Source organism: Microcaecilia unicolor, chromosome 14 (genome assembly GCF_901765095.1).
Source record: "Microcaecilia unicolor chromosome 14, aMicUni1.1, whole genome shotgun sequence".
In the NCBI taxonomy this organism is placed as follows: Eukaryota; Metazoa; Chordata; class Amphibia; order Gymnophiona; family Siphonopidae; genus Microcaecilia; species Microcaecilia unicolor.
In genome coordinates, this window is record NC_044044.1 from 15,708,014 (window position 1) to 15,733,053 (window position 25,040).

A 25,040-nucleotide genomic window follows, 5' to 3' on the forward strand; every position below is an offset into this window, starting at 1 on the left:
AAACTGGGAGAAAAAAAAATATCGACTTCAGGAGAACAGACAGAAGAAGCTGGAATTTAATGATTTTTTTTGCAGGTCAGGCACTACCCAGCAAAAACGACTGCTTGGAATCAGCATCTGGTCATTTTCTGCATCACCCTATGACATCTTTAAAAGACGTCTGCCTGGGGTGTCAAAAAATGCCTGCAGTGGCAGTTCTTACCATTCTCAACAATGTACGACCTTCCCTCGGGGTAAGATGAAAGTTTGTAGACAGCTGTCCCTTGGTAGTTTCAGTCAAACTGAATCACAAGGATGCCATGTGATCCTCGATTTTAACCGCTAACCTTTTTTTTTTAACCCAAATTTAAAGAGGAGATCCTTTTTCTGAGCTGTAAATTTCAAGAGTTTTTCAGATGTGGCTCAAACCACTAGCAGGGCCGGATTAAGACATAGGCAAATTAGGTATATGCCTAGGGCCTAGAAGTTTAGGAGACCCTGTCATATGTGCTCAGGAACCAGGAGGGGAAGACTGCCAACTGAGTTTTTTCAGGATTCTACACATTTATAAATTAATTATCCCAAAGCCAGAAGGGATGACTAAAGTGTCTGGATATTTGTTAGTTTAACACTCTTTAAGCCTCTCCATTCCAGTGCCCAGACTGTGGTAGGATCCAGCTAATGGGAAGATTCTAGTTATTGCCTAGGAGGGAGGGGGCTGAGCTATGCATGAAACCTTGGAGACAGCCTGTGAAATCAGTGTCTTGGGGGTTGGGGGGGGGGGGTTGTTGAGAAGCGGCAGGAATGTGAAGAATGGGAGAAAATGTGAGGAGTCTGTTGCTGCAGACTGAGAAAAACAGCTGACAGCAAATGCAAGAACTTTACATGAGGATGGACGGAGCTGGTGGGGGTAGGGGAGAGGCACTAAGTGAATGTGCATAGCACCAGGAGAGGGAGAGCGTGTGTCTGAAAAGTGAGGGCATATGTGTGTGTATGCACATGTCTGAAGAGCAACAGTGCATATGTGTGTTTCTATGCACATGTCTGAAGTGCAAGAGTGCATATATAAATGTGGGTCACGGGTGTGTGTATGCACGTGACTGAAGAGCAATACTGCATGTGTGTATCCATGTGTTTGAAGAGTGGCAGTGCATCTGTGTGGGTGTGTGTATGCACGTGTCTGAAGAGTCAGAGTGTATATGGGTGTGTGTTTGTGTATGCATGTTTTTGAAGAGCGAGAGTACATTTCTATGTGTGCATGCACGTAACTGAAGAGTGACAGTGAATGTGTGTGTCCGTACGTGTCTGAAGTGATAGCACATGTGTGTGAGTGTTTGAAGAGCGACAGTGCATGTGTGTGTGTGTGTATGCGTGTCTAAAGAGCAACATTGCATATGTGTGTGTGTGTGTATGTGTGTGAAGAGCGACAGTGCATGTGTGTGTGTGTATGTATGTGTCTGAAGAACAAGAGTGCATATATGTATGTGTAAGCACATGTCTGAAGAGCGAGAGTGCGTGTGTGTAAGTTTCTATGTCTCTGGAGTGGACAGTCTCATAGTACATAAGTACTGCTACACTGGGAAAAGACCAAGGGTCCATCGAGCCCAGCATCCTGTCCACGACAGCGGCCAATCCAGGTCAAGGGCACCTGGCAAGCTTCCCAAACGTACAAACATTCTATACATGTTATTCCCAGAATTGTGGATTTTTCCCAAGTCCATTTAGTAACGGTTTATGGACTTGTCCTTTAGGAAACCGCCTAACCCCCTTTTAAACTCTGCCAAGCTAACCGCCTTCATCATGTTCTCCGGCAATGAATTCCAGAGTTTAATTACGCGTTGGGTGAAGAAATATTTTCTCCAATTTGTTTTAAATTTACTACACTGTAGTTTAATCGCATGCCCCCTAGTCCTAGTATTTTTGGAAAGCGTGAACAGATGCTTCACATCCACCTGTTCCACTCCAATCATTATTTTATATACCTCTATCATGTTTCCCCTCAGCCGTCTCTTCTCCAAGCTGAAAAGCCCTAGCCTCCTTAGTCTTTCTTCATAGGGAAGTCGTCCCATCCCCGCTATCATTTTAGTTGCCCTTCGCTGCACCTTTTCCAATTCTACTATATCTTTCAAGAGATGCGGCGACCAGAATTGAACACAATACTCAAGGTGCGGTCGCACCATGGAGCGATACAACCATATTATAACATCCTCACACCTGTTTTCCATACCTTTCCTAATAATACCCAACATTCTATTTGCTTTCCGAGCCGCAGCAGCACACTGAGCAGAAGGTTTCAGTGTATTATCGACGACGACACCCAGATCCCTTTCTTGGTCCGTAACTCCTAACGTGGAACCTTGCATGATGTAGCTATAATTCGGGTTCTTTTTGCTCACATGCATCACCTTGCACTTGCTCACATTAAACATCATCTGCCATCTAGCCGCCCAGTCTCCCAGTCTCGTAAGGTCCTTCTGTAATTTTTCACAATCCTGTCGCGAGTTTCCCCTTTGAAAATCTGAGCTGGTACAAATGTACCTGTGCATATACTAAGTGAAGGCAAGATTTCAGCCCAGGGAATTTTTCCTGCTAACTATTTCTATCTGGGTAAATTCCTCTGAAAACTGTCCTAATACTGCCTTGATTCTGACTATCCTTTCTGAAGCCACAACAATCACAGTGAAGGTGGCTCAAATAATAAAAAGATGACGTTCCAAAGATCGAAAACTTTATTCATCTACATCCGAGACTCAACAGGAGTCGTGTTTGGGTCTATCCGGCCTGCATCGGGAGTCTATAAATCAAAACATTAAAAAGACATGCAAAGTGAGCAAACTAACACAGTCAAAGGTATAAATACATATAGGCTAAATTAAAATGTGCATTATTCAAAATTTCATTAAAAAAAACATACAATCACTAAAAACATGCAAATTAAAATTCCACTACTAGAGGGACAAACAATTTCAAAGCCAATCATAAGAAATGAAAAATTAATATGAAAAAATGAGTAGTGAGCAAAACATATCCATACGACTAGCAGATCAGAAGATGTCTACAGCAAATAATGTATATAGAAACTGATCAGAAGGAACAAATATTGTTAAATCCATTAAATGACCATGTGTATAATTCAAGAAATCTCTACGTCAATGATAAAAGAATAATATAGCCAAGTCACATGTAAATAAAAGAATGATGTAACCGAACGGCATGTAAATAAAAGAAACTGGTGTAAGGAATAATACAGGAAAACACAGCGATCAAACACAGCGATCAAACACAGCAAAAATGGGGTAGAGAGGGCCCAATGTCAAGAGATCAGTCACCACGCATGAGGGTAAGATGCTCCAGAAAACCTTTATTGGGTCCTAATAAAGGTTTTCTGGAGCATCTTACCCTCATGCGTGGTGACTGATCTCTTGACATTGGGCCCCCCCCGGAGTCACCGCCGCCCCTCCACCCGGCCCGAGCAGCACTGTAAACTTACATCAGCACGCAGCAGCAGGCACATCAGCAAAGCTGCCGTCGGGGCGGGCTTCCTTCTCTGCCTGTGTCCCGCCCTCGTGTGACGTAACGTCGGCGAGGGCGGGACAAAGGCAGAGAAGGAAGGCCGACGGCAGCTTTGCTGATGTGCCTGCTGCTGCGTGCTGATGTAAGTTCACAGTGCTCGGGCCAGATGGAGGGGCGGCGGCGACTCTGGGGGAGGGGGAGCGGTTCAGACGCCTGCAGCGTGCCAGTAGAGACTTCCCTCTCTGTCCCGCCCCCATCATCACGTATTGAAGTGGGGGCGGGGCAGAGAGGGAAGTCTCTACTGCGCATTTGCGAGTGAGTACGGTCACTCGCCGTTTATATGTTTGATCTTTTCAGCTTATTCCTTGAAGCTTCTATAGTTTTGTTTTATTTAGATTTCCAACTTTTGCTCTGAAAGCTACAAACATCCTTTGGAAGGTATTTGCTTATTGTCTCTCTTATTCATTTCTAAATATACCTATGTTTACAGTCTCATTAGAGTCACGTCCACGTGTTTACAAAGTTTAACTACAGCGCTTCAAGGAATAAGCTCAAAAGATTCTTTTCTAAGGGGTCCTTTTACTAAGGTGTGCCGAAAAGTGGTGTAGACGCATGTTTTGGGCCAGAGACCCTACCGTCACCCAGTGGCGTAGCTACTATGGGGCCGCGGGGGCCTGGGCCCCCGTAGATTTGGCCCTGGACCCCCCTGCCGATGACCCTCTCAACCCCCTCCCGCCGTCAACCCGCCGTCTGCTACCTTTGCTGGCGGGGGACTCCAACCCCCCCTCCGAAGTCTTCTTCCTTCGTTTTGTTTCTGAGTTTGACGTAGCTGCACGTACAACGTGCAGCCACGTCAGACTCAGAAACAGAACGAAGGAAGAAGAGGACCTCGGCTGGCGGGGGTTGGGGTCCCCCGCCAGCAAAGGTAGGCGGCGATGGCGGTGGCGGGAGGGGGGTTGAGAGGGTCGTCGGCGGGGGGAGGGGGGGTAAAAGTTGTTGGTGGTGGCAGCGGCGGTGGTGGTGGGGGGTCGGTGGTGCTGGGGGGGGGGCTAAAATGTGCCCCCTCACCTCAGGATCTGGACCCCCCTCCCGCCAAAGCTTGGCTACGTCCCTGGTTATATCATTCTTTTATTTACAGGTGACTTGGCTATATTATTCTTTTATTATTGACGTAGAGATTTCTTGAATTGTACACCCATGAGGCATATTTTCAAAGCACTTTGGGAGGCTAAGTTCCATAGGTTTCTATGGAACTTTGGGAGGCTAAGTGCTTTGAAAATGAGCCCAATAGTCATTTAATTTATTTAACAATATTTGTTTCTTCTGATCAGTTTCTACATACATTATTTGCTTTAGACATCTTCTGATCTGCTAGCCGTATAGATATGTTTTGCTCAGTATTAATTTTTTTCATATTAATTTTTTATTTCTTATGATTGGCTTTGAAATTGTTTGTCCCTCTAGTAATGGAATTTTCCTTTGTATGTTTTTTAAATAAAATGTTGAACAATGCACATTTTAATTTAGCCTATATGTACTTATACCTTTGACTGTGTTAGTTTGCTAACTTTTTATGTTTTTTTAACAAGTTTTAATTTATAGATTCCTGATGCAGGCCGGATAGGCCGAAATACAACTCCTGTCGAGTCTCGGAAGTTGATGAATAAAGTTTTCGACCTCTGGAGCATTGTCTTTGTATTATCTGAGTCACTTTTGCTGTGTTTGGTGTGTCTTTGTGACTGCGAGGGCTTGTATTCTTTTGTATTGATGTCGGCTTCTATCCTTTCTGAAGCACCAGAGAAAGCTAAATATTATTTTCTTTTGCGTCTTCCGTTTGTGAAGTTTTTTTAAAAATACTTAACATGTTTTAAATTTATGCCTCAGACACATCACCTATAAATCTCACTCTTTAGGATGCTCCACCCTTGGCATCTTTGGTTTGTACAAGAAGACAATGGAGGGTGGATTCAGCCCACTGCCAGTTCCAGGACAGAGAACTTACATCCCAATTCAGTGTACTATTTGTAGTTCCTAATTCTACCCCTTGAAATCAGTGCTGTAGGTCCCAAAATGCACCAGGATAGGGTTGTCAGAAAGCCAGGACTGGCCTAAAACAGGGCTGCCAAGGGGGGGGGGGGGGGTGCAGGGGGGACAGAATTCCCCAGGTTTGGCTCCAAGGGGAGCCCGGTGCCGGGGTCTCTCTCTCTCCGGCTCCTGATGGGCCCTGAGTGATCGGGTCCAGACAGGAGCACGAGAGAGAAAACTCCGGCGCCGGGCCCCCCTCCAGCGCTGCTCTTCACTCTCCTCTGCCGCCGAGCCGAGCGGCTGCTTTTCCCCCTCAGGCGCATGCTCGGTTTTGCGACCAAGCATGCGCGATGAGAGAGAAAAGCAGCTGCAGGGGCAGGGCAGGCATGGAGTGAAGAACAGCACCGGATTCTTTCGCTGGCAGGACCTCGTGATCCCCGCCCCCCCCTCAATGTACCTCAGTTGCGGCAGCGGTGATCCTGGGGGGAGGGGGCAAGAGCAGTGACGATCCGGTGGAGCAGCGGTGATCGGGGGCAGGGGATTGTGGGGGGCGCCTGTCCCGGGCCCAGCTCAGTTTCTCGGTGGCCCTGGCCTAAAATCTCCCTCCTGGTAACTTAGCAGCTCTCCAGGTCTAACCATGAAGCCACTTCATTTGAAGCGTACAGAGCTGCCAAGTTACCCACGTCCAGAGGACACAGTTCTTATTAATGGGACCATGCAGCCGTTCATCTCCTCTGTTTTATGTTTTCTTTGGAAGTGCTTTCTTAGGTTTCAGTGGGGTTCCCTACATTTTCTTTCATCTACCTTCATTAACAGCCTTTTTGAGCAACATACTAGTTGCGATTGCTTTTCTAGCCCAACTTCCTGCAGAGTCCACTGATGAGATGTCACAGACTCGCGAATGAATTATTTGAAGCTGCCTGCTATTTAACAATCCTGTTTTTTTCCTACGCTATTTAATGTTTCTCTCCTTAAGAAAGAATCCCCCCCTCGTTACTGACGGACTGAGGATACGGGGCCTCTAATGTTATTTTGCAGCTACAGTGTGGTCTCGATTATCCGACATAAATGGGACCGATCCGCTGTCGGAGAAGTGAAAAGTCGGATAACACGGAAAACAACGGTAACCCCTTAAAAAATGCACAGAAAACATACTCTATGCATAAAGAACAGGCAAAGGGTATCTAGATTTAAAAATACAGTATTGTTTATTAACACTATCCAGAAGTGTGTGAAGCCGGAAAACAAGGAGAGAAGCTGTGTGCTTCTAAAGGGCAATGCGATGACATCACTGGGGGGGGGGCTCTGTTGGATATGCCATTAGTCGGATTAGAAAAGGTCAGAAAATCAAGACTGTACAGTATTTGATAACTCTGTTTTATCTTGTTGAATGCTATTGTGCCACCAGAGGGCAGTATTCATCGCTGCTGCCACCTCTCTTTCATTTTCCATTGAGCCAGTCCTTGGAAGCATTCTGGGTAAGGACAAAGGGACAGGAAAGCTGATGATGTCATCACAGTTACTACTGCCTTCCTGTCACCCTATTGCCCTGATACTTTCTGCTCTGTCTGTGATTGCACCTGAACCAATGAGAACTCCCATGACAAACCCAATGTCTTAAAAGCATGTTACACTATACATACACAGTGATATATGGTTGTAGATATAGATAGATAGATATATATAGTTATATGCACAGTGATCTTATAAGTTATTATACAGTTGGATAACAAAAAATATAGATATTTTATCATATAGGAAGACATTTTTGTAAGTAGCTCTGGTATGAAGAGGCCCAGTAGGAGGTCTGAGGTCCTAATCCCCAGTTCCTAAATCTGAGGTGTCCTTCATGGTGCCTGTGTCATTAGCCATTGCAAATGAAACTCGAGGAAACAAGTTGGCCAAAATCTACCTGTATTGGCTCTCTGGGGTGCTTATAATGCACCATGGTTAGTTTTAAGACTCCTAGACTGCACCTCTGTTGGCTAAAATTCCTACAATTTACCTGTATTGGTTATAATCTCTAGGCGTGCACCTCTGCCTGGCTACACTGCTCCCAGAATGCACCTTGGTTGACTGTAAGACTCCAAGAATGCCCCTCTGTTGGCACTCCTGGGATGAAGTCCCATTTTCCATGAGATTTCCAGAGTACATTGGGATTTGGCTGTAAAAACTCCCAAGATGCATCTCTTTTGGCTGAACGTGAGACCAGATACATCGGCAATGGTTTAGCTCTACAGTACTGCATCAGAGAAAGGGACAGACGGACGGGGGTATAGGGCAAAACAGCAGAAGGTGTTTCTGTATACTGCAGTCAGCCATGTTTAATAGGGATACCGAGTTCATCAGAACCTTGATTGGTAAAAAAACCCAAAACAAAACAAAAAACAGATTATGAAACTAGATGAAAAGGTTGTATAATAGACCATAGGCATTGCCAGGTGATAACAATAAACTGAGCTGGCCTTGATTTTATCCACCTTTGACTTTCTGGGACTTACAGATCCAGTAATGTTAAGAAAAACAGGACGTACAAGCCCCAGAATGCAATGTGGTCAAAAGCAGGGCTGGCTCAAGCTGGGTCTGGTGTCCTGGAGATGGCTGGTCACCCTAGCTTTCAGCAGACATACAAAATCACTCACTGTAGTAAGTATCCTGCTTTACCAGCTCCTGTAGCCGGAGAAATAGTTGAATATCAGGCACAGGTGACATAAATTATTTTGGCTCCATAAGTCATATAGAAATAGTGGAAAGCTTGGACATGGACGACTGCAGCCTCAAGGCTGAGAATGACTGTGCTGTTTGTAGAGGGCGAAACATTCCTGTCTATTGCTTCTGGTGACAGGCACACGCGCTCGATGCTACACACCTCTGTGAGCATCGTCTTCATCTGCAGTGGGCAGCCGACACTGCTAGTAAAGGAAAAAAAGAATTCACATCCTGTGCTTTGGATGCTATTGCCACTGTGCAGTAGTGGGAGGATGGAAAGAGAAAGAAATAAAAAGGCATTTTTTAATTAGATTACACTGCATCGTAAAAGAGGATCTCTCGCAATCCAGCATCCTGCCCTTGAAATAGGCAGATTATAATTTTTGTTAGAAGATAAAGGGTTATATCATTTTTTCCCCCCTCCATATCACCTGCTTTCACTTTCATCTTTATCCCACGCAAGATTCCTTGGCTGTCTTTGCAGGTGGAAGGAGAAGTTGGTGGGCAAAGAGGGTTGTCCCTTAGGCTCTCTTTCAGTGTCTCTGTTAGTGTGAAAGTTCTGGGTGTGATGAGGCTGAGGGATGAACCTGTGGCAAGGCCATTCTCCCCTCAGCTACGTAGCAACTGTCTTTACAGGCTCTTTGGCAGGAGGTGGGCGGGTGGGGGGTCCATTAGCTTTGGCTCCCTTCGCCGGAAGAGTCTTTTCCACAATGTTGTGAAGGGTAGGGTCGCGATACATTGCCACTGCGGACACAAAATATTCTGTCATTCTTCGGACTCTTAACCCGAGCTGTGAACCCCCACTCTCAGCCCTCACCCAATTCTAACCGAAGAGCATAAGTGCCACAGACACAGGATACTCCATCCCTCCTCTGCCTTCTATCCTGGCCACAGGCCTTCCTCTGACCCCAGTCCTAAGCTTAGAAGATAACTGACACCCCCAGATAGGGTTACCATATTTGCTCCCCCAGAAAAGAGGACACATGTCCCGCCCTGCCCCACCCACCCTCTGTCACCTAGCACCCCGCCCCTTTCACACACACACCGACCCCGTCACAGCCCCCTAAGGATGTCCTATCCTCCCCTCCCCTTACCTTACTGTACTGCCCTGGTGGTCTAGTGACCTCTTCGGGGCAGGAAAGAGCCCCCTCTTTCCTGCCTGGAGCGGCTGCAGAGTGTCTTGCTGCCTCCCGTACCAGCGCCGATTCAAAATGGATGCCGAGCTGACCTTGCAAGACTTCTGCAGAAGTCTCGCGAGGCTGCCACTTGAACTCTCGGCGGCCATTTTGAATCGGTGCCAGGACCGGAGGCAGCAAGAGACAGTCTGCAGGCGCTCTGGGCAGGAAAGAGGGGGCTCTTTCCTGCCCCGAAGAGGTCACTAGACCACCAGGGCAGGACAGTAAGGTAAGGGCAGTTGAGGATAGGACACCCCTAGGCCCGCCTGCCTGCCCGTTTGTCCACAAATCCGGACAAACGGGCAGACTGGCAAAACCCGCCCGGTTGCCCGGCCGTGTCCTCAAAAAGAGGACATGTTCCGGGTAAAACCGGACGTATGGCAACCCTACCCCCACAGCATTCCTCCCCCTTCTGACCTTTACCCTAGATAAGGAGTTTTCAACCCAGTCGTCGGAACACACCTAACCAGTCAGGTTTTCAGGATACCCATAATGAATATGCATGAGATAAATTTGCATGCAGTACCTCTATCGCATGCAAATTTATGTCATGCATATTTCTTACGGTATCCTGAAAACTTGACTAGTTAGGCGTCCCGAGGACTGGGTTGAGAACCCCTGCCCTATGTACACATGCTCTGTCACACCTGGCCTTTGACCTCAATCATGACCCTACCCTCTGACTTCACTGTAGCATCTTGTTGTGGGTGGAAAAGGGACCCAAGATTTAGTCTGGGCCTTCTTCTCCCCTGACCGAGTTCCCAAGTTCTGCAAATTACATGAAGGCAGGGACAAACTCCTAGGCCACAAGAGAGCCCTCCAGGAGGGGAAAGCCCAGGAGTCCACCATCCCAGAACTCAGTTACAAAGGACCGCAGGTGTCCTTTGACCTCTTCATTGCTTCAGAGGCGTCAGATCTCGCTCGCCCGCTCTGTCTCTCTCTTACCCTCCATGAGCTTGGGCAGAAAGTGTGCAGCCGCCTTGGACTTCTTCACACGGTTTCCCTTCATGGCCTGTCCCTCCCTGTTAATCCCTAGGTACCAGGAGCGGCCCGACTCGCGCTGGCGGTACAGCGTGGAGGAATATATCACGTAGTAATTTTCATATACAGACTCTTTGAAGCGACATTCAGCAGTGAAGTGTGCCTGAGAGGAGAGACAGACAAACAATTTAAAGCACTGCAGGGAACAAGAGGAGTGTGCAGGAAAATACTAAGATGACAGAAGCTGAAAATATGGTAAGAAATTAAGGAGCTCACAGAATTCCTACAGTGCATGTGACTAATCTTTGAACTCCTTTTCTCACTCATTAGGAGTTTGTCACACTCATTTGAAGGCAGGGCCGCCGCGAAACTGAGCCAGGCCCAGGGCAGGGCCGCTGCCGCCACCCCCCCCCCCCAAGACCACTGCTGCCAGGCCCCACCTCCCTGCTTCCCACTGCAACTTCACATACCTTGACTGACGGGGGTCCCCAAGCCCAGTGGCATACCAAGGGGGGGACGGTGGGGGCGGTCCGCCCCGGGTGCATGGCGCTGGGGGGGGGGGGGGTGCCGCGCGCCTGTCGGCTCTGCTCGTTCCATGCTCCCTCTGCCCCGGAACAGTCCTGTTCCGGGGCAGAGGGAGCATGGAACGAGCGAAGCCGACAGGCGCATGGCACCCCCCCCCCCGCAGGTAAAAATGCACCCGGGGGGGTGTCCTTTCACCAGGGGGGAGGGGGTGTCCTTTCGCCAGGGGTGGGGGCGGTCGCGCTGCACCCGGGGGGGGGGGGGGTGCATCAGCGATCCGCCCCGGGTGTCAGCCACCCTAGGAACGTCACTGCCCAAGCCCCACCAGCAGAAGCCTGTGGCCTGCTTTTCGCGACATGAGGGGACAAGCAGCTGTAGGGCCGGCAATGCGGCAGAGAACAGCGCTGGAGGAAGGGGTCTGCTGACGGGTTTTGGGAACTCCCGCCAGCCAAACCAGAGGCCCTGAAGCCCTGTGTGTGCTCCTTCCCGGAGCCTGACACCGGAGATTTCTCTCTCCTGCTCCTGTTGGGACGCAATATCCCAGGTCCGGAGCAGAAGAGAGACAGACCCCGGCGCAGGGCCCCCCCTTGGAAGCCGGGTCCGGGGGGGAATCTTGCTCCCCCATATAGGAGGCCCTGTTTGAAGGCTCTTTCACTCTCACACTCTTTCAGCCCCTTCTCTCACCGCTGCAGTGATTGTGATCACTGCTTTCACGAGAGGCTGAGAGAAGAAAAACCCAAGCGCCCCCCCCCCCCCCGTCTGTAAGAAGAAATCTTCCACACTTTCCTGAATACTGCCTCCCCCTGCCCCATCCTATTTCCCTGCCCCCACAGACACATGAGCTCTGAAACCTAGCTGTACACTGAGTGGAGATCAATTTTCAGCCCGGCAGCGGCGTACCTTCCTTAAATGGCACGGGGCGGATAACAACCCCCCCTCCTCCAAGCAAGGGGGTGCGCGGAGCAGGTAACGAACTGTGGACTCTGCCGATCCCCTGCCCCCTGAGATGTCAACTTCCTGTTCTGGGGCAGGGGACCGGCAGAGCCGAATCAGCGTGCCTGCTCTGCGCACCTAGGGGCACAGCACCCCCCCCCCCCCCCCCTCACTAGAGCAGTCCAGAGAATGTAGCCACATTGCCTCCACTCTCTGTATCTTTTCTGAGGTTCCAAAGAAAAGCAAATACAATTTTATGCCTTCTCTTTTTTTTTTTAACGTTTGCACATTCTCATTCTTTGGCCTTCCATTTCACTCTTCGCCCTTGGCATCTCTGCTACTGATGGGCCAGGGAAGGGTGTAGTGTGCGGTAGCATCCAGAGGATTGCCTGCAGGCTGGTGATTAACCTTGCTCTGCTCTACAGGAAATCCATCTCTGACAGAGACACCCTGGAGTTTCTGTACCAACCTTTCCAGGGCAGTGGTGACCTTCATTTCATGCTTTTAACTTTGAAAGAGATTTTTTTTTTTGCCTTTGCTTAATCTACTTCCTTCTCCTTTTGTCTCTTCTCTTGTGCCTGAATATTGCCCATGATGCTCTACAGAGAGCGAGGGGGGGGAGGGGGGGAATGAGAAAAAGAGACTAACGGGAAGAGAAAGGGAGAATAAAAAGAGAAACAGAGGGGACAGAATGCATAGGGAGAGGAGAACAAGATGGATAGGAAACATCTCAAAGAAACAGACACAAAGAAAGAGAGAGAGATAGCCAGAAGGTGGGCAGGAAAGTGTGAGAGTTTGATGAAAGAGAGCACGTGGATAGGCTGTAGAGAGCCTAGGGTGAGGTCCTTGCTGTGGAGCAGGGCCGCCGAGAGACTGGGCCGGGGCCCCCCCCCTCCACCCCCACAAGGTCGAGGTCGCCGCCGTCGCTCCCCCCTCCGTCCGCCACCGGGCCGGGCCCCCTGCATTGCAATCACAGCGCCTCTCACCTCCGTGTGAAAGCGCTGCAGGCAGCAGGGCAGCAGATTGCCTCCCTTCGGCCCTCCTTCCCTCCTTGTGTCCCGCCCTCGCGGAAGTTACGTCATATGAGGGCGGGACATAGGGAGGGAAGGAAGGGAGGCGATCTGCTGCCCTGCTGCCTGCAGCGCTTTCACACGGAGGTGAGAGGCGCTGTGATTTCAATGCAGGGGGCCCGGCCCGGTGGCAGACGGTCGACGACGGAGGGCGGGTGGGACTGCGGCGCCGCGCCCCCCTTGGAGGCCCCGGGGAATTTTGTCCCCCCTGCCCCCCCTCTCAGCGGCTATGCTGTGGAGTGCTAGCAGAGATGCCTAGAGACTCTGCTTCTACCTAGTCATGACATCACTAGTTGCTAGAGAAGAGCATCTTTCCCAGTGAGGGGCGTAGCCAGACTTCGGCGGGAGGGGGGTCCAGAGCCCGAGGTGAAGGGGCACATTTTAGCCCCCCCCCCCCCGGCGCCGCCGACCCCCCTGCCATTGCTAACCCCCCCGCCACCAACTTTGACCCCCCCCGCTATTGCCAACCCCCCCTGCCGACGACCCCCCCCCCCCGCCACCGCCTACCTTTGCTGGCGGGGGACCCCAACCCCCGCCAGTCGAGCCGAGGTCCTCTTCTTCCCAATCCCGCGCAAGGCTTTGTTCTAGTCTAACGTCCTGCACGTTGTACGTGGCCAGTATGGGGCCACGGGGGCCTGGGCCCCCGTAGATTTGCCCCTGGACCCCCCTCCCTGTTTCTGTGAGTCTGACGTCCTGCACGACGTCAGACTAGAACGAAGCCTTGCGTGGGATTGGGAAGAAGAGGGCCTTGGCTCAGCTGGCGGGAGTTGGGGTCCCCCACCAACAAAGGTAGGCAGTGGCGGGAGGGGGGTCGTCGGGTCGTTGGCAGGGGGGTCCAGGGGCAAATCTATGGGGGCCCAGGCCCCCGTGGCCCCATACTGGCTACGCCCCTGCCAGTGACTAATATCCTAATCAGGGGAGGAGACTTGTTTTGGCAAAAGACAGATGAAGACTGGAGAACAAGTCCAAAGCCAGACAAACTTATACAGCTGTGTCTCGCAATTGGCAAAAGACAGATAAGTTTCAGCAATGCCAATATTGTATATCACTTTATTACCATATGCTGTGAGTGAGGGTGTTGTACAACTCAAGGGGAAGGGGAAGACACTTAAAGTGCAAGTTAAATACTGTTAGCAATTTTTTTTTAACGTATTGTCTGTAGACTCCATCATATTTAACTGCCTATATGTGGTTGGCATGATGGGCAGCTGCCAACAGTGTTTAAGCACGCATGACTATAACCTGCACAGAGTGGTGGGTGCAACTCTTGCTGCCTTGTTGGGCAGACTGGAGGGACCGTGCAGGTCTTTATCTGCCGTCATTTACTGTGTTATTGTGTTAGTAACGCGTGCAGCTGATATCTAGTAGCAATTAATACCAATTATAGCCAATAATTGTTCATTAATGCCAACATAAGAACATAAGTGTTGACATACTGGGACAGAGTGAAGGTCCATAAAGCCCAGGATCCTGTTTCCAACAGTGGCCAATCCAGGTCCCAAGTACCTGGCAAGATCCCAAAACGGATTTTATGCTGCTGACCCTAGAAATAAGCAGTGGATTTTTCCCAAATCCATCTTAATAATGGCTTATGGACTTTTCTTTTTGGAAATAATCCAAACCTTTTTAAAAACCTGCTAAGCTAACTGCTTTTACCACATCCTCTGGCAATGAATTCCAGAGTTTAATTATACATTGAGTGAAGAAATATTTTCTCCAGTTTGTTTTAAATGTACTACTTAGTAGCTTCATTGCATACCCCTAAGTCCTAGTATTTTTGGAAAGAGTAAAAAAGCAATTCACATCTACTCAGTATTTTATAGACCTCTATCACATCTCCCCTCAGCCATCTCTTCTTCAAGCTGAAGAGCCCTAGTCGCTTTAGCCTTTCCTCATAGGGAAGTCACCCCATCCCCTTTATCATTTTTTGTCGTCCTTCTCTGTACCTTTTCTAATTCTGCTGTATCTTTTTTGAGATGCGGTGACCAGAATTGCACATAGTATTCAAGGCACGGTAGCACCATGGAGCGATACAAAGACATTATTTTATTTATTTGTTACATTTGTACCCCACATTTTCCCACCTATCTGCAGGCTCAATGTAAATATTCTCATTTTTGTTTTCCATTCCTTTCCTAATAATTCCTAATATTCTATTTGCTTTCTTAGCCGCCACTGCACACTGGGCAGAGGGTTTCAATGTATCATCAATGATGACTCCTAGATCCTTTTCCTGGTCGGTGATTCCTAACATGGAACCTTGCATCACGTAGCTATAGTTTGAATTCCTCTTTCCCACATGCATCATTTTGCACTTGCTGACATTAAACGTCATCTACCATTTGGATGCCCAGTGTCCCAGTCTCGTAAAATCCTCTTGCGATTTAACATGAATAACTTTGTGTCATCAGCAAATTTAATTACCTCACTAGTTATTCCCATGTTCAGGTTATGAAGTAGCGGTCCCAGAATAGACATAAGTATATAAGTATTGCCATACTGGGACAGACCGAAGGTCCATCAAGCCCAACATCCTGTTTCCAACAGCGGCCAATCCAAGTCACAAGTACCTGGGAAGATCCAAAAAAGGTACAATACATTTTATGCTGCTCATCCTAGAAATAAGCAGTGGATTTTCCCCAAGTCCATTTTAATAATGGTCTGTGGACTTATCCTTTAGAAAGTCATCCAAATCTTTTTTAAACCCCGCTAAGCTAACTGCTTTTACTACATTCTCTGGCAATGAATTCCAGAGTTTAATGACATGGAATGAACATGTCATAACAAAACTCTGTAAGCCACATTGAGCCTGCAAATAGGTGGGAAAATGTGGGATACAAATGCAATAAATTTTTCTCCAATTCGTTTTAAATTTACTACTTTGTAGCTTCATTGGGTGCCCCCTAGTCCACTATCTACCCTTCTCCAATTAGCAGCTAATTATCATATTGTTACATATATAACTAACAGTATTCTAAAACTTGTATGCGCAGCTTTGCTCGTGAAACATAAAATTGCGCATGTGTACAAATTTAGGGACCTGTTTACTAAGCTGCAGTAGAGGTGAACTAACGCTAACCAAGTAGATACCCATAATATTCCTATGGTCATCTACACGCTTAGCACGTGCTCATTCTTAGCACATGCTAAAAACCCTAGCGCACCTTAGTAAACAGGGTCCTTATAGAGTTAGGGTTTCTGGATACTACCATTGAAAATTCACAGATAGAGCACTCATTCATACGCAGCTGCTGCTGTGCACATACGTTTTTTGAATAGCAGACCGATAAGTCCCTCCGAGTATCGGTCCGAGTGTTTTCCCTTCCCTTTTGATAGAGCCGGATTCCGGAGCCTGTGGGGAGAAACTGAGAATGTGAAAGGTACTCACTGAAGTGTAGAGGTAGCCCTCGGAGTTCATGGCCACGTAATGACCAGACTTGGTGCTCTGGATGGCAACAATACGTAGACCAACAGGAATGAGGTTAAAGAGACCTGTAGAGGCAGGAAGAAGGTTAAGAACTGAGCGGCACCACCACACAGGTAATACAGTAACTTCTGTGGCAGGGGGGGGAGTAGGGGAAGGAGCCAATACAGCCTCGTTGCAGACGCAATACAGCCTAGAAAAACTGCATTGGCTCCCAATCAAAGAATGTATTACCTTCAAAATCTGCACCCTGGTCCACAAAATTATCTACGGCCAACTCTAAGGCTACATGACAGACCTCATAGATCTACCAACCAGAAACCCAACCAGATCATCACGAACATACCTAAACCTCCACTACCCAAACTGCAAAGGACTCAAATACAAAGCAACCTGCGCATCCAGCTTCTCAATATAAGCACACAACTATGGAACTCACTGCCAAAAGCTGTGAAAGCAACCTACGACCATCTAAACTTCAGGAAATCACTAAAAACCAACCTGTTCAAAAAGGCATACCCTACCGACCCAACATAAATACCTACACTCTGCAACACAGCAAAACCAAAGCTCGTAATGGACACTATATAACCCCTCCTCTCTTCGATCCCCATTGTGCCTGAACCTTAATCAACTACAACATCACCATGTATTTGTTTCTCTACCGGACTTGGCGAACGCCTTTACGGTACTATGTAACCCACATTGAGCCTGCAAATAGGTGGGAAAATGTGGGATAGAAATGCAACAAATCCTATACATTAAAAAGCACCTCCAACATTCTGAAGCTGACTCTGTGGCACTGTGGGGTTCGTAAGTCTGTAGTTCAGCGTTTCATTGGCTCTCACTGTCCCCGCCCTCACGTCGAGGAAACGGAATGCTGCATAGTTGCCAAGCAAACAAACGCGACATCACAGGAACGAAGAACCAATCAGACAGAACGGAACTTGGAGGAGGGAAGTGGAGTGGATTGAATCTCTAACAAACAATCATATACAGGGAGGTACGAACATCAGTGGAGGCAAGTGCACAGAACGGAAGGGAAGACAGACATTTAATCACTTTGTCACACACACACACATCACACACACACATCACACACACACAATCACTCTGTGTATCTCTCTCTTACACTGCCTGTAAAACACACTGTCACTCAGTGGCGTACCAAGGGGGGGGCGGTGGGGGCGGTCCGCCCCGGGTGCACGCCGCTGGGGGGTGCTGCGGCGCGCGCGTGCTCCGAGTTCGCTAAACTTCGTCGCTCGTTCGCTGCATCTCCCTCTGCCCCGGAACAGGTTACTTCCTGTTCCAGGGCAGAGGGAGCTGCAGCGAAGCGAAGTTCAGGGAACTTGCCATCCAGGCCAGGACCGTCACTGCTTTCACTCTCAGTCTCTCACATGGGCAAATGTATGTTTCATTCTCACGAGTAAGGAGCTCTTCTGATGTGATTGTTAAACTGATTGAAGGGCCTGAACAAGGAAAACTTTTACCACATTGTAACGCAGTTTACACAAAAACTATTGTATATAAAGAAATCTTACACATGTAAGCAACAATTATATTCAGAATACAACCGTGGAAACATTAATGATGTATTGTAAGCCACATTGAGCCTGCAAAGAGGTGGGAAAATGTGGGATACAAATGCAATAAATAAATTAATTAATTAAATAATGGCAGGAACTCATTACATTACTAGCGCCCGTTTCATTGCGTTAAGAAACGGGCCTTTTTTTACTAGTCAATAAATAAATATGACTCGCTGACTGAAAAAGTAACAAAGCGATAAAAGTTTGGAGGGACAGTCTTCATTTCTGAACGTTTTCTGTACTTATGGGGGTCTAGACTGCCCCAATTTGACTGTCCGCACATACTGTCCATTAGATTGTAAGCTGACTTCACATGTTGTCCTTTAGATTGTAAGCTCCTTCGAGTAGGGACTGTCCTTCTTTGTTAACTGTACAGCGCTGCGTAACCCTAGTGGCGCTTTAGAAATGTTAAATAGTACTAGTAGTAGTAGAATTTTTCTTCACGACGTTGAGGTTTCCATCTTCTACAGGCTAAAAACTGCAGAGCGGAGTATGTGATTTTTTTTTTTTTAGTGCTAAACCTTTCCCATATTTTAAAGATGTAATTAGTCCATACCTGAGTTAATGCCCTTCTGTCTTGTGGTATGAATAGGTCACATACTCCACTTTTGGTACTTTTTCACTCAGTGGTTGACATATACTGTTTTAAACTGTATAATTGTATTTCATGCACTGCAGCCTTTTCTACAGATATGTGTAAGCCACATTGAGCCTGCAATTGGTGGGAAAATGTGGGATACGAGTGTATTAAATAAATATACGGCGATAGCTACATCTGGAAGTTCCAGTGGAAATGCAGACACTCAGGCAAGACTGCACCAAGCTATAACCAAGGTTGCCAGGTGGAAAATTTTTTTCCCACCCAAAACAGCCTAAATCCAGCCCAAAACCCGCCCAAACTCAAACCCCGCCCCCGACACCCCCACCCCCCGCGTCATCACCCCGCCCCCGCCGTCATCAACCCCGCCCCCGCCGTCATCAACCCCGCCCCCGCCGTCATCGGCCCCGCCTCCCCCGTCATCGGCCCCGCCTCCCCCGTCATCGGCCCCGCCCAGAACGTCATCGGCCCCGTCTCCCACGTCATCGGCCCCGCCTCCCCCGTCATCGGCCCCGCCCAGAACGTCATCGGCCCCGCCCAAAACGTCACTAACCCCACCCCCCGCGGCCGAAAAAAACCGCCAAAAAAACCGCCCAAGAACCAAAAAAGAAGCCCAAAAAACCGCAACCCGCCGCGGGCAAAATTTCCCGCGGCGGGTCGCGGAAAACCGCCCAATTGGGCGGTAAAACCGCCCACCTGGCAACACTGGCTATAACTGCATCCTGTGTGACTTGCCCAGTGACAACCTTCCCCCCAGTCCCACCCCCCCCTTTACCACCACCAATGAGAGCAGAGAGTGGGTTGGGAGCAATTCTTCCACCTCATTATGGGGTCCTTTTACTAAGGGGTGCTGAAAAATGGCCTGCGCTGTTGTAAGCGCGTTTATTGGGCACGCGCAGATTCACGTTTTCAGCAGGCCTGCAAGAAAGGCCTTTTTTAAAAAAATTTTGCCTGAAAATGGACGCGCGGCAAAATAAAAAATGGGCATGCGTCCATTTTGGGTCTGAGACCTTACCGCCACCCATTGACTTAGCGGTAAAGGTCTCACGCGTCAGCGCATGTACACTGCTGATTACCTACCGCCCAGTTAGCGCCATGTGGTAGAAAATTTTAAAAATATATTTTCTGCCGCGTGTATCGGACGCGCGTAAAAAAGATGGAATTACTGCCCGGGGCTCGCGGTAGCCCCTAATTGGCACGCGTTAGATGCGCGTAGGCGCCTGGTTCCTATATTTTCTTCCCTTTGCAGCCACCCTACTTGCACAGTCCTTGGTACGGCAGTGCACTCAGGGCTGGCTCAGGCGAAACAAGGAGCCACCCAGGGCGCGGCAGCTTCAGTCAAAGCAAAACAATAGATCCTGTCAGCCACACAAAATTAAGGAACCTTCAAGGTATCCTTTGACCTGCAGGAAGGGTAGGTTCAAATACGCCATTTACCTGAATAAAGACGTTTGCACACACAGACAAGAAAAACAAAGTTTAATAGCACGATGTCTTGTGGGGGAAGATTAGGGGCCTGAAACTTAATTGGGTGGGGGAAGGCATACAACTAATATGATATGATATGATACTATTTTTATAGCCCGTCAACTTCCAAAATTCCTCATCCTCTTCGAACAGAACCTCCATTTAAAAAAAAAAAAAAAAAGTAAGACATGTAAAACTTTTTCTTTTACCCAGGCACACCGTTCGCAGTAACTTGTCTTATACAGATCCTTCCCTCTTGTTCTTACCTTCCCTTTTTCTCCTTATACCCTTTTAGCAAGAAAGATTGTAAATTAGGCCTAGCCTCCTGTAAACCCCTTTTGTACATTGTATGTCCTTTGTCTTAGCGTGTTGGTGTTGGTGTAAAGTTGGTGGAGGCAGGGGCGTAGCCAGACAACAGATTTTGGGTGGGCCTAGGCAAGAAGTGGGTGGGCACCAAGTGTTCTCCACACCACCACCACCACCAAAAAAATATCTAAGCTGGCAGGAAAACGCTTCTTTCCACCTTGGCAGTCTGCAGAAGGCATGCACTGAAAACTGAGCATGCGCAGGTTCCGGTATCGTTGAGAGCAGCGTTTTTGTTACCATTAGGCGGAAGTCTTCAGCTGACGGAACTTTGGATCCCCACTAGCTACCGCTAAATGTGTGCTACTGTTGGGTGGGCCTGAGCCCTAAGTGGGTGGGCCCTGGCCCACCCAGGCCCATCTATGGCTACGCCACTGGGTGGAGGAGTAAAGTGCTGCAGAGCTAAACGGATCTCTCTTGTCTCCAGAAAGTTGATTGACTGAACTGCTTCCAGAGACCAGAGTCCCTGGGTCCATTTGCCTATGCGCACCCCAGCCTCGGAGACTGGCCGTATCTGATTCCGGAGCTTTACAATCCTGGCCTGTGGTAGAAAGACTCGACCGATGTCTGTATCGAATTTAATTCCTTTTTCTAACCCAGTTTATTGTAAATTGCCTAGATATTTTGTCTTATGATTCATAGTATGTCAAGAAATAAACTGTACACCAGGAAGTGCTGCTGGGCTACCGCAGCAGCCCAGCAGTACTTCCCATCCCTAGCGTGTCGTCATTTCCGGCGGTAATTGGGCAGTGCCGCACGCTGCCTGGTTACCGCTAGGTTAACGTGGGAGCCCTTACCATCACCTCAATGGGCGGTGGTAAGAGCTCTCCCCAGAAATGGCTGCCTGGCAAGTGTTTTACTTGCCGCCCGGCCATTTTCTGTCAGAAAGCGAGACTTCCCTTTTACCAGCTGCACGCCAGCGCCGGCCCCCTTTTGCTGCAGCTTGGTAAAAGGGGCCCCCCAGTGTCTAACATAGTCAGGGCCGGTCTTAGCAAGTGCGGGGCCCTCTGCAGACCAATCTGATGGGGCCCCATCCTAGCCCCGCTCCCACCCTAGCTCCAGGGCGGGACCAGAGCTGAGCGAGGGAAGGGAAAGGAAGGCTCCTGAAGCGCCGCCCAGCAGCTCGCACGCTTTTCACGGCTGCTGCTACCTGCGGGTGCTCCGACGTCGACGACGAGGTAACTTAAAATTCAGAGGGCGGGGGGACTGGAGCTTGGGCGGTCGGGGCGACTTCAGGCGCGCCGCACGGGTCCCTCTTGAGTGCAAGGCCCTATGCGGTCGCCTCGCCCTAAGACCGGCCCTGAACATAGTTACTGTAGTATTAGGGTTTGAATCTCATTTTGTTAGTTGATATTTGACATCACATTCATATCATGTGCTACGAGTGTATCTCACAGGGGAAGGGAAGAAAATATATCAGAACAGCACTGTAAACCAACCGTAGAACAGAACTATGATAAAAGTCAACAGAATACAAATGATACCAAACTAAGCAGCATGAAAGAACATTCATAAAACATAAATATGATACTCACAATGTCAGCATAATACAGACGAAACACCCGAATAGACAAAGTATTAGAACATTCAAATGACATAGATATATGTTGCACAATACAATGAAACATCTTACTACGGACGGGACAAATCAGTGGTGTAGCTACGTGGGATCACGGGGGCCTGGGCCCCCGTAGATTTGGCCCTGGACCCCCTTGCTGATGACCCTCTTGACCCCCCTCCCGCCGCCAACCCTCCCCCGCCGCCACTGTCCTCTTCTTCCCGCGAAGGCTTCGTTCTGTTTCTGACGTCCTGCACGTACAACGTGCAGGACGTCAGAAACAGAACAAAGCCTTCGCGGGAAGAAGAGGACCTCGGCTGGCGAGGATTGGGGTCTCCCACCAGCAAAGGTAGCCCACGGCGGTGACGACGGCGGGAGAGGGTTGGCGGCGGGAGGGGGGTCGTCAAAGTTGGTGGCGGCAGTGGCGGCAGGGGAGGTTGGCAATGGCGGGGGGGGGGGGGAGTCGGCGGCGCTGGGGGGGGGGGGCTAAAATGTGCCGCCTCACCTCGGGCTCTGCACCCCCCCTCCCTCCGAAGTCTGGCTACACCCCTGGGACAAATACAGCCCGACTGAAAATCAGGATATTTGGTTTTGACCAAATCTGAATCCGCAACCCAAACTGGCTGCTTGGTTTTGGCAGAAACCCAAATCGAAACCGGCCAGGCCCTGGTGAAGGACTAGCAAGTCAAGGTGAGATAGAGATAGGATATGGATGCAATAGGATGAGCTGTAGGTGATATATTTAATTAATCTGGAGGGGTTTTGATATAGCAAGACAGATGTGAGATATGGTGAGATTCAGATAATAATAATTTATAGCAGATTCAGATGTACCTTAATTTTTAGAGCAGGCCTCATCATCAGCAGGTGTCAAACATTGAACAGCAAATGAAATGCAAGGTAAACGTCTAAAACAATGTACAAAAATATCCAAAACAGTATAGTATTTATTTATTTTTGTACCCCGCACTTTCCCACTCATGGCAGGCTCAATGCGGCTTACATGGGGCAATGGAGGGTTAAGTGACTTGCCCAGAGTCACAAGGAGCTGCCTGTGCCGGGAATCGAACTCAGTTCCCCAGGACCAAAGTCCACCACTCTACTCCTCCACTGTTGCTATTTGAGATTCTACATGGAATGTTGCTATTCCACTAGAAGTCGGCCCTTGCAGATCACCAATGTGGCAGCGCAGGCTTCTGCTTCTGTGAGTCTGACGTCCTGCACGTACGTGCAGGACGTCAGACTCACAGAAACAGAAGCCTGCGCAGCCTTCTACATGGAATGTTGCTAGTGGAATAGCAACATTCCATGTAGAATCTCCAATAGTAGGAACATTCCATGTAGAATCTCCAATATTCCATGTAGAATCTCCAATAGTAGCAACATTCCATGTAGAATCTCCAATATTCCATGTAGAATCTCCAATAGTAGCAACATTCCACGTAGAATCTCCAATAGTATCTAATTTATTTTTGTTACATTTGTACCCCGCGCTTTCCCACTCATGGCAGGCTCAATGCGGCTTACATGGGGCAATGCAGGGTTAAGTGACTTGCCCAGAGTCACAAGGAGCTGCCTGTGCCTGAAGTGGGAATCGAACTCAGTTCCTCAGGACCAAAGTCCACCACCCTAACCACTAGGCCACTTCTCCATGCAACATTCTATGTAGAAGTCGGCCCTTGCAGATCACCAATGTGGCCGCGCAGGCTTCTACATGGAATGTTGCTAGTGGAATAGCAACATTCCATGTAGAATCTCCAATAGTAGCAACATTCCATGTAGAATCTCCAATAGTATCTATTTTATTTTTGTTACATTTGTACCCTGCGCTTTCCCACTCATGGCAGGCTCAATGCGGCTTACATGGGGCAATGGAGGGTTAAGTGACTTGCCCAGAGTCACAAGGAGCTGCCTGTGCCTGAAGTGGAGTGGGAATCCAACTCAGTTCCTCAGGACCAAAGTCCACCACCCTAACCACTAGGCCACTCCTCCCTAGAAACATGACTGCAGATAAGGGCCAAGTGGCCCATCCAGTCTGCCCTTCCTCAGTAACCAATAACTCCTCCTTTTCCTAAGGGATCCCACGTGCCTGCCTTATGCTTTCTTAAATTCTGACACAGTCCTCAACTCCACGACCTCCACCGGGAGGCCGTATCAGTTGTACATACAATCATGCATCAGTGACTGCTCGATCCTTCCTCAACTTACACTTTCCGAGTTGCAAGAATGTTAAAATATAAATTACTTTTCACATCAACCTTCTCATACGTCAGCCCGAAATCTTGGAAAGTTCTACCAAGGCAGCTCTCCTGAAGCACACTGTACATTTCTGCCAGGTCCTGCCCTCCTATGGCATCACTTCCTGTGGCGGAAACTGGCAGAGATGCACAGCGTGCTTTAGGAGAGCCTCTGACACCAGAGGAGGGGACCCATGAGGCAAAAATGGAGGTTTGAGGGGAGGGTCTGACCCCCAAGGGGGGTGGTGGCAAGAGGGGGAGAAACTGGACCATGTATGGGGAGGATGGAGAGGCAATGGCTCACTCAAATATGGAACCAGTCTGTCTCCAGTATTAAAATCAAAGACAGAAGGTTGCAGTGGCGTTCCTAGGGGCGCTGACACCCGGGGCAGATCGCCGATGCGCCCCGCCCCCTGGGTGCAGCGCCCACCCCGGAACAGCGCGACCCCCCCCCTGGCGAAAGAACCCCCCCGGGTGCACGCCGCTGGGGGGGGGGGGGGGGTGCCGCAAGCCTGTCGGCTCTTCGTTTCCATGCTCCCTCTGCCCCGGAACAGGAAGTAACCTGTTCCGGGGCAGAGGGAGCAAGAAAACGAAGAGCCGACAGGCGCGTGGCACCCCCCCAGCGGCGTGCACCCGGGGCGGACCGCCCCCACCGCTCCCCCTTGGTACGCCACTGGAAGGTTGCCAAACACTAAGGAGTTGGGGACAGGTATCTGAAACTGGAGACAATCGGGGATGTCTGGTAACCATAACTTAGGATCCCTGGCATGCTGGGGTAAACAGACCTCCTCAAGTGTTCCTGTATTTAAAGGTCCTTTCAAATGGGGCTAGTAGTTCAACAGATGTTGTGACTACCATGAAAGCTGATTTAGCCTGAGACTCATCAGTAGCTGGCAA

At 49.1% G+C, this 25,040-nt stretch overlaps 1 protein-coding gene across 1 annotated transcript in view; it reads right to left on the reverse strand.

The window, feature by feature from the left end:
- Positions 1-7,341: 7,341 nt before the first annotated feature.
- Positions 7,342-25,040, reverse strand: part of FGF11 (fibroblast growth factor 11) — a 64,370-nt gene continuing 46,671 nt past the window's right edge. Inside the window, exons 4-6 of the mRNA XM_030186914.1 lie at positions 16,296-16,399; positions 10,347-10,545; positions 7,342-8,970 (exon numbers count right to left, since the gene is read on the reverse strand). Of these exons, the coding sequence (XP_030042774.1) occupies positions 8,840-8,970; positions 10,347-10,545; positions 16,296-16,399 (434 nt within the window). The 3' untranslated portion in view covers positions 7,342-8,839. The remainder of the gene's footprint in view (positions 8,971-10,346; positions 10,546-16,295; positions 16,400-25,040) is intronic.